This window comes from Heliangelus exortis, chromosome 2, assembly GCF_036169615.1.
Source record: "Heliangelus exortis chromosome 2, bHelExo1.hap1, whole genome shotgun sequence".
Taxonomy (NCBI): domain Eukaryota; kingdom Metazoa; phylum Chordata; class Aves; order Apodiformes; family Trochilidae; genus Heliangelus; species Heliangelus exortis.
Window position 1 is genome coordinate 57,977,324 of NC_092423.1, and position 15,957 is coordinate 57,993,280.

Here is a 15,957-nt window from a genome sequence, read left to right on the forward strand (position 1 = left end):
GCTTTTTTTAGGATCTCTCCATCAAGGCTTTTCATTCCTAGACTGCTCTCTTCACCCTGTAACCTTTGTGGTACTAAAAATCACTGACATAGAAGAAGAGCAAGGGCAATAGCATGAAAGTGTATTTTCATGAAAGTGAAGTGAGAAGTTATTCCATCAGCATTTTTTAAATTAATATTTCCCTGTGATAACTTATGTTGAACAGATAAAGTATATCTTAAAATATTAATCTTCAGAAAAAATTACTGACATTAATTATTCTAAAAGTACATTAGGCACATTTAATGAAACATCCCCCACACACAGACCTCTAGCACAAGGCTTTCTCAGAAAAATCAAGAATGCCATTGCTTGATGCATCTGTTCCACTATTTTATCTGTTAAGCATCTCATCTGGTCCGAACATCCACTAAAATATTAATTACAGAACTCAGATACAAGTGTGAGCATTAGTAAATAACTACACTTGGAAGATGATGCATTTGTTTTAGCTGAATGCTGTGGCTGTCATAAATGGCAGACGATTTGCTATCCCACAACCTAAATGACAAAAATGTTCAACAAATATGCCAAGTATCTTTAATTGTATTTCATGATTGGAATATTTTTGTAGCATGGAGTGAATGAGATAACATGCTCAGCTGCCCTTGGAAAACGCTGGAAATCACTCCTTCCTGTAACTGAGCCCCCCCTCACCCCCTCTGCCATAACTGATGACGCCTTTCTGTCAAACTTGTATGTGATTCAAGTCCAAATAACATGGCATTTTGGGTAACGGATGCTATAATTAAAATGTGAGTGGTAAAAAACCTGTTGTTTTAGTGGGTGTTTTTAGTAATGGCTTTGTTCTACATGAAGATAAAAACTCCCTAACAAAGAAATTAATGTATTGCTTTAATAGGCTGCACCCTGAGTTAAGTTTTAAAATTTATGAGTTCTCTGCAGCATTGTTCTTTAAACAATGGCATTGTCAAATGCAACCAGTGAGAAGATTAAAGTTCTCCCAGCAGATTAAGTACAAATTATCTGTCCTCCTGTTTCAGCATCATTCGTTCATTTATCACATAACGTCTAGTATTTCTGGTCAGTGTCAATATGCTCTGCATCCTTGCAGTTAACAGATGTCTTCTCTTGTCGAATGAATTACTTTATGTTTCACGCACTGGTGGCCACAGATGTGTCACTATAGCAACATCATTAATTTCAGATCTTACCGGAAACATGCACTCCAATCAAACCTAATTATACCACATTGCTTTCTTGTCCCACAATAAGGAAACTATAATGCAATTATTGGGATACTTCATTTTCTATTCTACTGTGGCAAATGAGAGAGCCGCTGTGATGGACGCCTCTTGTCAAAAAGCTTATTGATGAAGCACAAACCCAATTTACAATCATACAAAGAACTACCTTGCAATTATGTTAGTAATGCAATGCTCCTTAGACTCAATAACTAATTCTCAATCATTTCCAGTGAAGCCTGGACCACAATATAAGATTTTTGCAGATGGTTCTCTGGACTCCTTTTCATTTTCAATATTGAGAAAAACTTCACCAATTTACATTTAACTGACCAGCCTTCTTTTGAATGGATAGTTACAAAACTTGCTCATTTTTTCTCTGCTGACAGCCAAGCTTTAAGTGAGCAGAAGAATAGCATCAACTGGTTTATATGACTAGAACTGAAAATTCAAGTGAGAATGTACTTAAGACAGCTCCCATTAGCAGTGTATGATCTCATGCAATGGCAAACATGGATTAACTGTACAGATACAGTTAACCTAACAGATGTTTCACACTTACGATAAAACACAAAAAAGGAGACCAAATGTATTCAGAAAAGGAAAGTGGAAGCAGCTACTGATACATTTGACTACTCATTTGTCCAGAATTAAAAATAGCTTAAAATTTGCAGGGCATTAAAACTAATAAAATTGTGAACTGAAGAAGGGTACAGTCACTGTACCCTTCTGAAGAAGAACTGTCTTCAAGGGTACAGTCATTGTTCTCAAGTGTTAGCTTTCAGCTAAAACTTGGATAAAAGTAAACAGAACTCAGTAGACATCAATGATCTAAAAAAGCCCTTGAGGTGGAATGCAATCTTCCAATCTTTACGTAAACACATTTGCTGGTAAAAGCCTCTTAACATTTGTCTATTTTGCCCCTTTAAACTACACACTCTGAAAGGTAAGAACATAATTGCTTCTTCAAAACAGAAAACAGAACTACTGTGATTGCAAGTGGTATGATGCAGGTTAAAAACACAACTATCTGAAGAAAACTGATTGTTTCACTTTGTATATGTATATCAATATAAAAAATAGCTCTGTAGTTGTAAAACAGTATTTTTGCTTTGAAAAAGTATCACGATTTTATGCTGTCAAAAAAAAAAAAAAAAAAAAAAGAAAAGAAAAAAGAAAGGAGAAAAACTGTTTTTAATTATTGGTGAATTACCGTATATGTATTTGCTGTCTTTCTAGAAGTAGATCTGCAGTAACAAATGTACCAATAGAAAATAAAAATAGTGTTTTAAAAATATGACAATATATTAAAGTTCAAAATATGCACTAATGAAAATGTGCAGCATGGGAGGGAACATGGAACTATTTCAAGCAGTAAGAGATGTAAACTGTTTATTATGCTTTCTGAACAGTAAAGCAGGGGTCAACCCCTGGCCTCTCCATCGCAAACATTTTCTCACCATTTTGGACTATATGTTACTTAAAAACACTAAAAATATTCTCAGTTCAAACGTTCAGCTTCTTAAACAAACAGTATGCCTACCGGAACTGATTTATTCAATCTCAGAAAAAAACAAGAAAGGAGAAGAAATGCTCTATTTGCTGCAGAATTTAACTTACTATTTATGACATTTTCTCAAATAAATTTAAAATTCCTTAAATACTCTAGAACTAAGAGCGTGGTAAGAGCATAGTAAGTTTCAGTCATAACAGCAGATAGAAGCATAGTGCAAACTATTACTTCTTCATATACTTACCTACCTTCTGATCCTGCTAAGGTTTGGATTTTCCAGTATACCAGGTCAGATGTAGCAACAGATTACAGTTACAAAGGTAAAATCATACAGCATTTGTTACTGTCTTTGTAACAAAGAGCAACTAACTTCATGGGAGTAGTAGATGTCATTTTGGAGGCTGATTTTATGATTTGTTTTGGAAATGACCATATGTCTCAAAGGTCATTCTTAGCTGTTACTATCAGAAAATATTGCATTAGCATCCTGAGTACTAAGCCAGTCTTTTCAGAGTAAGAGATATGTCTCTCTTACTAATGCTATCCCGTGTCCTGTTACTATAGCAGGAGTGTTCCCACTGGAATAAATCAGATTACAACCAAATACATTAAAAAAGTCTTACTGAAAAATAAAAATCAGTAGTCTAAATCTGCTTCTACAGTAACATTATATACAGAATGACATGTAGAAATTTTATAAAAGTCATCATATTTCAATATGGTAACCTGATATACCTGTTTTATCCGTTAGTAAATAAACTAATCGTCCCAGCTCTTCTGGTATGGTGCTGGTTCGAACAACTGTTCCAGGAATGTTGTCATCTTTCATAATCATCCACCCATAGGCTGCCTTGCCCATGTCCAAGTTCACACGTAAGCTGCAAAGAAAAATCATAGCATAATCAAGAGTGAATATTAGGCAGAGTGAAAGTTACAAACACAAAGATAAAACTAGATGATCTTTTTAGGGTACCTAAAAAAAAATAATATATGCAATAAGAATTTTGGAACATTGATTTTGCAATGTGTTTGTAGACTACATATCACACTAGAAATCCAAGTTCTACCCCACATTTCTAGAAGCTAATGCAATATGGACAAATGCAATGATACATCCTCTGCATATGGCAGATGGCAATATTTTGTGGAGATTCTTGACATAATTATATTGCTACACTTAAATCGGTATTATGTACACTTTTTTGACAAGATCGTTATTCAAATCTTAGTTAAATTTGTTAAAAAACACCCCAAACCTATGCTTTCCTTATGATATGAAAGTACAAATCTGGTTTTTGTACCTTGTGAAGTCACTGTTTTTTGAAGAACTATTTTTTCTTTAGCAAACTACAACTGTATTTATCAACTTCTCTTTCTCACCACAACCAATCAACAGTATTGCTGTCCTTCCCAGTTACAGAGGCTCTCTTGCAAAAAGAGAATATTTCCCAAGTGGCAAAATGCACCATCACGTAGTAGAATGTGGGCTGGAGTTGCTCTGCCAGCAGCAATAAGGAACTTTTGGATAGGTCTGTATTAGAAACTGTAATGTGCAGGAAATTTTATTGATTATATATAGAAGGGAAACACCAAAAAGTATTTTTTTCCAGTTTGCTTGTTGTCTGCACACTTATTTGCTAATATTTCCATGTCTGCATCACAAAAAAATTAATTGCACTTTGCACTTATGCTATATTAAAAAAGTCTTCACTCATGCTGGTCAGAGATAACTTTATTCACATTGCTCTTGTCCAAATGAAATGGTCCAACTCAAAACTCCATGCAACCTTGTTATAAAACTTTAAAATGCTGTTTTCATTTAGCTATTCACCACATTCCTGCTAGGAAAAGAGGAACAGGGACTAAGGAATATGCATGTGTTCACTTTTGGTGACTACTCTAACAGAAATACTGAAAAAGCAGATAGGACAGTGGCCGTGGGAACCATTTGTAACTAATTCATTCAGGGCACAGGGCTCAGAGTCCCAAGTTGAGTAACAGTTTTGCAGTAACATGACTGTTAAAACTGCTTTAAGTGTGTATATATATATATAGGCCAAAATATGGCACTTCACACTTTTTTAACAGTCCTTAAGCATTCCCTTACAGCATAACCAAAACACCAGCCACAGTTGTCATCAGTCCTTCTACAATCACAGCAACAGAGTGATTGTGAATTACCTAACAGTGGAACAGTGAGTCACAAAATGCAATCTCCTATAAAGAAGAAATGCATTTAATCATAATTGTGAAAACATCTGAAGTTTCAAAACACACTGAAAGAACTGAGTTCATTCCACGTCCTCTCCTTGCTGAATTTGTACAGCAGGAGATAACAGTTCCAGCACAAAAAGAGAAAAAGCCTTTTTGAGACCATATTCTTGACTGTTCATGGTGGTATTTCATTTTTTAACTTGCTCTTATTTTCCCATTAAACACAGCAGCAAACCATCCTTCTACCTGGTAATATATCCTAATTAGTTTTGCAATATCATACCTAACTTCAGTCATTTTAAACATGCAATCATACTTTAAAAAGCAAACAAACACCACAGTAGAACAGACAACAAAGGGAGGACTCTATCAGATTCTTTTTATTGAAAATGTTACAATATAACATGGAGAATATTCTGGAATGTTAACTATAACATTAGTTAACTAGTTTTACTCAATCCAGTGGCATTCATATTCAAACCATACTGAGCAACTGAGTATTTGCATTGTGTATGTTCATTAACTTGCAGATTTAGAAAGAATATAAGAACCAATACAAGACACTTCATACTGAGATATATTTTTGGTCAACAGAAGGAACAGCAAAAGATTTACTTCTCTTAAAGATGAGAATGCCTGCTAATTAGCCACTCAAGTACAAAGGATGCTGTCTAGCTTAAAAGGAGAAACAACAGCACATTTAAGTTCTTTAGGAACAGTTAGACATCTTATTTAGCTAGAAATATGTGGAAATAAGTGAAAGACTAAAGTTGCTCATCACCCCACTTCAAAGAGGCATTTGGGCTACATATATATATATATATATATATATATATTTATTTTTTTTTTTCTGCCTGGACTACCAAAACAGGAATTCTGCAATGAAAGCTCTACTTGAGAGCTGCAATAGCACACAAAGAGAGAAATCTACATGGCTGCTCTACCAATGGAGTCCTACAAAGTCCTCCAGAGAGGAGAAAACATACTTCACTAAGATGAAATCAGAAGTCTCTCAAAGCTGAAGTACAGTTCGTATCTTCAGTTACATTCTTATAAGCATGTGTGTTACCTGGTTTAGATGTTCTAAACACTCTAAATGCACTTAACTGTAATCTCATTTAAATATAATTTAAATGTAAGGAGAGAAAAAAAAAAGCTTCTAGTGATAAGCAGTGAGGAGAAATCTATAGTTTAAAGGACTGAACCATTTTAGCAGTTACCCCAGCTTTCCAGCAGGCACTGCTAAATGGAGAAGTGTACCCCTTTGTGCTGATGTGCCTAACAGGAAGCTGACACCTCACCTCCAGAGACATAACATCTCCCCAGGGACCAGTACAGTCCAGGACAACTTTGTGGCACACAGAGAGATATTGGGTACATATCTGATTTGTTATGATGAAAAAAGAATTACACAGGAATAAAATAAAAAATGAGGGCTACAGATGCGTTTTTAGTATTAACTCTAAAACCTACACTTAATCATGCTCTGATTTCCTTCACCTGGTACTTGTGTCAGAGGAAATTTTTGTCTTTGAAATCATTGTAGCTATTACTTACCTCACTACCTACTGCTCTAACACAAAAAGTCATGGAGGTTTATCAATACTTAGTTTGCTTTCAACCTAGAAATATCTCCAATGAAGCTTCACAAGAATGTATAGAAATACTTGGCTGCAAATTCAAGAATTTTTACACAATAAAACAAACAAGGAGTTACTGAGCTTCACTGAACACTAAACTACTTTCAGTGCCTGACAATGCTATTTTATCTCACAAATCACTTATGAACTTTATGAAACTTCATTCTATAACCAAAACATTTTAAATTAACCAGCTTTTAAATCCTTCTCAATTTCATCCATCATTATAACTTATAAATTATTAATGAAAATGCACAGACCAGCATATGTAGCATTAGCACACTTTTGCCACAACCACACTGATTTTTGGCAAACCAATTAACATGTGATCGTTAGACACAGTATGCTAATACTGTGTATTTGAAGGGTGTTGCTGAGAACAGGAATATTTAGTAAACATAATAGTGTGGAGTTTCTAGTCTCTCAACCTCAAGACTAGTTATCCTAGAGCAGGCAAACCCAAAGCAACTTATTGGAGATTTATTCTAAGAGGCAGCATGGAGTTTCTCTGCAATTCAGCTTCAGAACAAAAGAATTACACAGTATTTTAGAAACCACTTTTTTTTTTTTTTTTTTTTTTTTACAAGTTAAAACTAGATTCTTTTGGTTTTATTCCCTCAAAATCATTAGCAGCTGTTTGGGCTAATCAAATTCCTATTTACAGGACTTCTAAATTTCATTTTCTCCCAAATGGTAACAACATTAAGTCCTATTGTAAAGATTCCTGATTGGTTTTTTCAGTGAAAATGAACAAATCTGCCAATAATTGAGGGCCTTCACTGAGAAAATTTCAAAGAAATGTATTTAGAAACTCCAGGAATACATTGTGTTTCACAACTTGGTGATTGTTTTACAATCAAGACCTAATAAGGACAGCATTGACAATTTTATAAACAAATTGACTCAATGTTTAATAAAATTCAAGTATGAATTTGATTCAAAATTGTATGCTTCAGAAGTATTCCTACTAGTTCCTCTGGACTAATTTTTTTTAACTTTTATATAATGTGTAAGCTTATAAAAGGAAATGAAAGCAGGTACACAAAACACTTCATATAAAAGCCAGACAATGAATACAACTTTAAAAGATAACTTGGTCCCACACATTTATGCCCAAGTACGTGTGGTAAAAACTGCATATCGACCACAAATTGCTATAGCAACTGTGGCACGTAGTTTTTCAAAGGCCACGTGTAACCTAGGTACAGACAATTAGATGTTGTAACATAAGTAGAACTTAAAACCTCAGGGAAGAAATCTGGGGAATAATAACTGAGAAAAATAATCTGTTCATTTCTTACAGGTGGAAAATGTAACAGAGTTCAAAGCACGAATAGAACACATGTCAACAGAGCACTTTGGCAGAAGAGATGCAGCATATGCAGATCAGAATAACTTTCTATTAAAAATGCTTCTTTGTTACTTTAACATTTCTCAGGTTAGATGCCTTCTTTCATAAAGCCTGTTAGGCAATGGCAACAATATTGATGTTGGGTATCTAATACAAGTAATTTTGGAATATTGATATTTTAAGTGTATTCCAAACAAATTTGGCAGTACTTCTTGTAATTAGATTAAAAAAAATCAACTAGAACCAAATAGGCAATGTTACAAAGTTTGAAAGGAGAAAGATCTACTGGAATAGATCACTTTAAAAATTACTTTAAAAAAAATAAATTGATTGTGCTTTCTCTTTGTAGCATGAATATCAGACATTGTAAGCAGAGCACAAAGCTAGCTCAAGCAGTAGTACAACATCATACTGGGCATGGTAAGACTTACTCTTAGTAAATGAGAGTCACACCATAGCTCACATGAATAAGTCAGAATTAGTCTGTAAAACATCAGGAAGCTTCATATAATGTTTTGCTGTTCCTATACAGATTGCATTATATATCATGTTATAGTACAGAAGCATAATACTAATTTATGAATGCTTAAACTATTCCACAAGTAGCTCTTTAGCTCTTCCACAACGAAAGCTTTGCATCATATATCTAATACATAATCTGCCTGAATCTGTGCTATTACATATACAGTATATATCACAGTCTTCAGACACATGCTTTTCTCACCCTGATGTAACTCCACTAGGAATTGCTTTCTATTCTCCTTTCCTCAATAAATTTTAAGAAATTCAAACAGATTACCTTTATAGGGAGGCAAATGGCCAATGGTGGATTCCTGGGCTATGCTTCCTCCATTAAGGGAAAAAGAAATGCCAGTTACAGAAAAGTCATTTTTAAAGGCCATATGTTTCTGGGGGTGTGGGGCTGTTCAAAATATTTTGTGTGTAATGATTCTAATTTACAGTAAGTTAAGAACTGGGCTAAGCTTTGCACGCTTACTACTATTTTTTCTCCATTTCACTTGATTCTGGCACACTACAGAATGTATGCAATGTTGTGTGCTGGGGTTTTTCTTAGGGTGGGTGTATTTAGGAGTATTTAGGATACAGCTGAATCACAAGGAACTAGTTGTTCCCAAGAGCAAAATAAAGTTCCTCTTATTAATAAGAGGAGAGGCTGCACAAAAGTCAGTTGAAGTCTGCCAGTGGTTAGTTACCTCCTCCTGATAATCTTCACAAAACACGTCTGGCATGGAAAGTTATTTTTACTGCACACCTGGAATTTCCCTTGCCCTGCAAACCGAAAGCCAAAACACAAACGCAAAAATGCTCTGTGTTTAGAAACTTCCTGAATTGTCTAAAACTATCAATCAACACATTTCATGCATAAGTTCAGATACGCACTTCCTCTACCAGTCAGTCCTAATCTCCCATGTTCATTTCCTTCACCTGTGAAAAGTTCATTACTTCCTCCATACAGCTGTCTTAAAAATAATAAGACACAACAACTGGTGCTTCAGTACCATTAGTCTTGTAATTTTAATCTCCAAGAGTTTACACTCCTAATAGAGCCTAAAGTAAAAGTCATTTCTACACTTAACATCCAGAAGAGAGGAAGAGAAGGGTAGTTATATTTGAACAGTGACATGACAGCAGTTGTTTATTTTGCTGACAGTGTGGGAAGTGACCCTGAGTACAAATTATCAGAGTTGAAGAAAAGTTGGTATAGAAATAGATAAACCTCTCAAGAGAAAAGCATTCTCTGATAGATTCCTGTCTGATTTTCCATAAAGTGACTACATGGTCCATCTCAGAACTAAACCAATCACATTCTCTAATACTTCCACTTTGTACATTATCTCCCACATGCACCTGAAAAATGGGATTAGTTGTAAGAAATTATTTTTGGAAAAGAACTATTCCACAAGTCCACTAAACAAGTCAAGTTGAAAACGAGCTGCTCTGTCAATGTGTTTTTCAGTGGCCTATGTTGAACTGTCAATATAAAGTCAGATTTACCTACACAACCTACATGTTCTTAATCCTCTCATATCCAGTAACAAAGATATAACTGTCTTTTAAATATTTTATGAAGTTTTTGGTTAGCATGTTTCTTATGGAAGATCAGAGCTGACAAGTGATCTCCTACACTCTTAGCTCATTTTTCCCTCCCCCTACACATTGTTGATGACTAAATGCATCTTTCAGCTATATGCAGACTTTACTTATCATTTGAATGCAGCACTTCTTGCCTCTTCACACAGATAAGTAGCTTAACACTCAATAACTGTGTTTCTATGGGAGGGAATAACAACATGACCTGAACAGCAGCAACAGAGCAGCAGTAAGGGAGTTTTGACAATGACAGTGTTTAGAAAAGTATCACAAAACTGTAATGAGTGCATAAATAAAAAACCAGAAGCTGGTTAAATAGGAACTGATCTAAGGTGATCAGTTCCTACAGTGAAATCTCCTCAGCTCCCCATGAGATTTGCTGGAACCTTCTCCTTCAACTTTCTAATAGAATCAGTCGTTCTTAGGACACAAAAGTAGCATCAAACTGGTCAAATATAAGCATGTAATTAAAAAATGTGAACAAAGTAAAACATATGTCATATGTAATCACTAGATTAAAATATCTAGTAAAATTCTCCTGCCTTTTTTTTTTTTTCCTTATACTACATGGACATAAGTAGTATGCAAACCTGATGGTATAGTTTTTAAACCTATCTACAGTTTAGTGGCTGCTAACTCTGTGACTAGCCCCTGGGACTAGTGAATGACTTATCTCAAATTGAAAATCTCCAGAAAGCATTTAAAATTAACAGTCATCTTAATCTAAATACTGCTTTTTGAAGAGGAGAGAGCATTTCCATCTTGAAATGACAATAACCATTCAAAGAAAAACATTCATTTCAGTGTCACTTCTGTGTGCACAGAAGACTTGATTACACATAGGGATTTTATTTCCTGTTCCAGTTTGTCTGCAATTTGAATATACAGTACTCATGCTTAATGAATTAATTAATTCAGGCAAGTCTATTTGGTTAAACACATTAAAAGTCCTCTCATTGTAAAAGTTCACCTACTTTATTCAGGCATTTAATTCAATCATTGTTATAGTAAAAGGTCTGTATTTCAACCAGAGAAACTGAACATTTTCAGTATTTAAGGCATTAAAAATAAAAATAGAAAATATATCTAACATTTTATTTGAAGATGTTTCTTAAAATCACATTCTCAAATATACCAGGATCGTATCCTTATTAATACATTTATGCTCCCAAAGGATTAGATATCCTGATTACTCTAGCAAGATGAACTTTATGCAAAAAAAACCCCAACAGTATTGTTTTCTGTACAGTGATCCTTCAAGAATCAGCAGATTTGTTGGCATCTTCTACTACAGCTTCCTGATAAGATCAATTTCCTTTGCAATGAGAAGTATAAATTTCAAGAAAGCCACATTCAGTGAAACTAGACATCTATGTTTTTCTTTCATTCTTATACATACCTGATAGGGATGATATAGGAAAACAGGAGGAGGAATCTGAAAAGGTTGCGATACCATGGCCCTACAAATCCTTGCAGAGTTACCATGACAACTGATAGTGCAACTAGAGCCAAAAACAGGGCTTTGGTCAGTTGATTCAACTCCAGGTCCAGCAAGCCAACCTAGAGGAAGAAGTTTAAACCAGGTTAGTCATGAGTATTTCTTAAACTTTTGCAACCAATTAGCTGTTACTGGCTTTTTATTCCTACCTATTAAAAATAATGCATTTGTAATGATTAACTGCACTTCAGTATGTGAATTAAATATTGTTCCTCTGCTTGCAAGCAATAGAACCAGTGTGAACTGTCCCAGTTGTGCCTTTTGAATGCCTTTACATCTGACACACCCCTCCCCCATTCCCTGATCCAGCAGGGAAAGGAAAAATACAATTAAAGATTACCAAATAAGAAGTAACCATCTTCTTCAGTCAAGCATACAACAAAAATACTGGTGTTGTATTTGTAGGGTAGCTTCTGCTCACTTACTCTTTGAAGACCAAAGATTCAAGAAAAAATGGAAAAAATACGACAGACCTGCCTTCTCATTCATATCACTAGTGTACCGTAACTTGTAACTATGCTCCAGGGCCAGTCTGCAAATCTAACTAATTTCAAAAACAATTTTTACTCCATGAAACTTTCAGTTATGAAATATAATAAGAAAAACACCAATCAAGTGGAATATCAATTTTCTAACCAAAATAATAAATGAAGCTTCAGCTTTTCACAGGTGAGAAGGTATGTGATGTAGAAACATTTTAGAAAAAAACATTAAGAGATGCTATCTTTCACCCACTGTTTCTCAAGAAAAAATAATTTTAAGCTATGTAACTAAGACTCTCAACATTTCAATAATGTGTGCAGTAAGCTAAGTATTTATACTCCACTTCTTGGGATGGACTTGTCTAGAAAATATGTGGGAAAATTATGTCAGGAAAAGTTTCTTAGGCTCCATCACAGATGCCCCTTTTATCTCCAAGTTTTGTCAGTAAGACCAATAAAACAACACTTCCTTAGAAAACAAACAGTCTGCAGAAGAACCACTTTAAATATAATTCTTAAAAATTCCAGCAATCTTGGTTATACGTGGGCTGTCCCTTCCCTAGAGAACCAGGCAGCTGAAGACCACAGCGGCTGATTTATCAGCTGCATTTAAAAAGCAGCACAACGAGGACAAATATCTTGCAATTTCCGCTGCTTCAACTACTACATAGTTTATGCTTGAATTATTGAGAAAAATAGGTTTTTGGATTAAAATGAAGAAAAATTAAGCCAGGGAAGTAGAGCATGTTTCAAAGACCAGATCTTTTTGCGTTGACAAAGGCAGCCTAAGTTTCAGGCCTCGCTGAGGATCAGATGAAGTCATTATTCATTCAGTCAGGGAAAAAAGACTCAATTACCTCAACCTAAAGATGCTATCAATGAATGCAAAGTGCATATTTTACTCTATTCATCCAAATCCCATTAAAAAGTGAAAGGAATGATTTAATCTGGCCTTCTAGAGTTGGCCTTTTTTTGTAATAAAATAAAGAATCACTGTCTTGCAATATGCATAACCACTACCTCACACTTTTTTTTCCTACAATCATGGTAATGAAAGCCTATCTCTCCTCTTAGCCCCCCTCTCTCCACTCTCTGTAAAAACCCCACCCCAGAATAGCAATGAATAAAGAGCTTCTTTGGAAAGAATACCACTTTCTGGACAGAAACATTAAATTTAGTCCACTGCATGCTGTTATGTAGGTAATTCAAACCATTAATACCTTTCTAATTGATGAAGACAGATGTGAATTTAAGTTTGGAATCCAACATAAAGGTGTTTGGAAAGATATTAAGAAAATTTTAAAAAAGTTGATGATGAGAGATTTTCACATGACAGATCTCTTGGTCAAGAATAATTGGTTTGTTACTAATAATGCTATGATTTCTAATGCAGATCAAATTACTGGCCATAGTATATTTTCATTTAGTACAGCAAGTGAATGGAACTGCAAAACCCTACTAAAGACGGTAAACAAAGAAAGTAAGTGCTAAGAGAAATGCATTCTCCATTTCTCAAAAAGTAGTTACTATAATGTGCTGAAGTATAGTATACGTAATTAATTTAATTCTGTGCCTTTCCACTTAAACAACTTCTGCACTCAAACTAATGAAACACTGTTGAATTACCCAGACACATTTCATGTAGAAATTCACTAACAGTCTCTAAAATTCATCTGAAAATTGGAAAAGTGGGTAAGCTTCATTTTAACTGCATTGTGATTTTATCAAAGCATTTGTAAAATACACCATCTTAAGAAAGTGGTTTCTTTGCTTTTGAAAATGATCATAACCAGAATAATTACGAGAATATATGAAATAGATGAGTTAAGAATTAGAGTAATTTTCCACATTTAGTGCTATTTGCTATGTTAAAAAGGCAAATTTTTTTCTACTTGTCATAATATTTGTTCTACTTGAAACAACTGTGTTATCAAAATTAAACACACCACTGGAAATTTTAATCTCCAAGGGAAAATTTGTATGTAATGTCTAAGACAACTACAATAGGTTTTCAAAGGGGCTGCTCTACGATAATGAACACAATAATTGCCTCTATAATCTAAAATGCTACTAATGGCAACTACTGCAAATTCATTTAACTCCTCTTTAATTTATGCACAAAGTTTTAAATAGCTAATGGTTCTCAGTAAAATAATGGCTTATACCATCAATAAAAAGTATGGCATTGTCTATGTGGACAAAAAAAAAAAAAAAGCCTAAAAATTTAAAAATACTTTGATTTTGAAGGAGGGAATGATTAGAGGTTTAGACTTCACATTTTGGACCACAATGTATGTCATTACCTTATGAAAAAAAATCTTACGTTAATTAGCACAAATTAAAAGCTACAAAAAGCTTTCTGATTAATGAAGTAGAACACGAGCAACTATGTTGCTGCTGCTGCCCTAGACACTTAACTTTTGAGAAAGGTCTCCTCTGAAGCTATTACTGTAGTAATAGAACAATTCTAACATTATAAAAAGCATACTACCTGGAAAATGAGAACTTTAAAAAATGCTAGAATATTAAAATGTAAAATTAAATTAAGTGTTGCACTATGGTAAAGATTTCTCAAAATAATCTAGTGCAATAATTTTTTTATTCAGTTAACAGTTTAAAGTGCATTAGAAGTAACTGCTCATAGACAGATGTCTTTAAGCATCTTTAATACTGCATTAGTATTAAGGCAGTATCTTAGGAGAGACTTCTTGCAACTGGCAACCAAATTCTTCCATGAAGGTAATTATATTTCAGTAATCAGTCCAGTTCTACACTGGCAAAGACGACATTGACTACAATGAATTTTCATGTAATGCATGTCTGAGAGAGAGGCTTCCGCTTCAATTTGCATGATAAACAGAAATATTTTTTTTCCTATTCTTAACTCATGCTCTGAACTTAACTTTATTAAACTTTAAATGTATTCAATTATATATGCTTTTATTTATTTCAGTAAGATCAGATGTAGCAGCTATGCAAGTGCTAAAAGTATTTAAAATTACTAAAATTGAAATAGATTGTACCTTTCTTTGGGATAGTAAAGGCAAGCTTCACCTAAGAAAAATTATTCATGGCATTTCATAATTTACTATTACAAAATCATAGGTTCAGCATTTTTATACAGACTGCTACATAGAGTTAGTTGCATATATCTGAACCCCTAAGATTTTTTTCAGTGATCTGTTAAACCTTACAGTCCCTTTGAATAGCAGATTATTAATCTGTGTTTAAAGGTTAAATATACCCATCATTGTCTGTTTACCTTAATCTTTCACATTATAAACATGTACAGCAACTTTAGAATCTGTAAATGTTTATTCTTTGTTAAGTGTCCTAATTCTAATTTTATTCCTGTCATGCAAATTCTTGACCTGCTCAGCAATCCAGGTAAGCAGAATGAACTAATATAACTCTGAATCAAAACAAGTAAAGCTTGGATTCAAGTTTAGGAAGCTTCTTTCTTAATATACTCTACTCAAGTAATGGTCTGACAAATTCTTTACAAGCCTGTCTTAATTAACAGAAATCCTATCCAATCTTGCACGTAGTATGGTACATTTTTAATCAGTATCTTACTAATTCTTTCAAGCAGTAGATTCAAAAGGTAGGAAACCCAAAGAAAACAGTGAAATATATAGAGAAAAAGTCACCTATCCCTGCTTTTCCTGAGTTCCATTTTCAAGCAATCACTTGTTTAGTTGCAAAATCAATAATGACAAACCTTGAAAATGTTTTCTGAAGTACTAAAACCCTATTACAGTTTTAATTAATTTTGGAGTTTGAACAATAATGTGGTAGTGTGTGTGTGTGTGTGTGTGGCGGTTCTACTCAATTTAGTAAAACTGAAATAAACTTTAGTTATTTAGTTCACTCCAATAGAAGTCTACAAAAGTAACAATCAGA

At 34.1% G+C, this 15,957-nt stretch overlaps 1 protein-coding gene across 1 annotated transcript in view; it reads right to left on the reverse strand.

The window, feature by feature from the left end:
* Positions 1 to 15,957, reverse strand: part of ATP9B (ATPase phospholipid transporting 9B (putative)) — a 159,960-nt gene that overhangs the window by 35,981 nt on the left and 108,022 nt on the right. Inside the window, exons 12-13 of the mRNA XM_071736298.1 lie at positions 11,474 to 11,634; positions 3,493 to 3,635 (exon numbers count right to left, since the gene is read on the reverse strand). Of these exons, the coding sequence (XP_071592399.1) occupies positions 3,493 to 3,635; positions 11,474 to 11,634 (304 nt within the window). The remainder of the gene's footprint in view (positions 1 to 3,492; positions 3,636 to 11,473; positions 11,635 to 15,957) is intronic.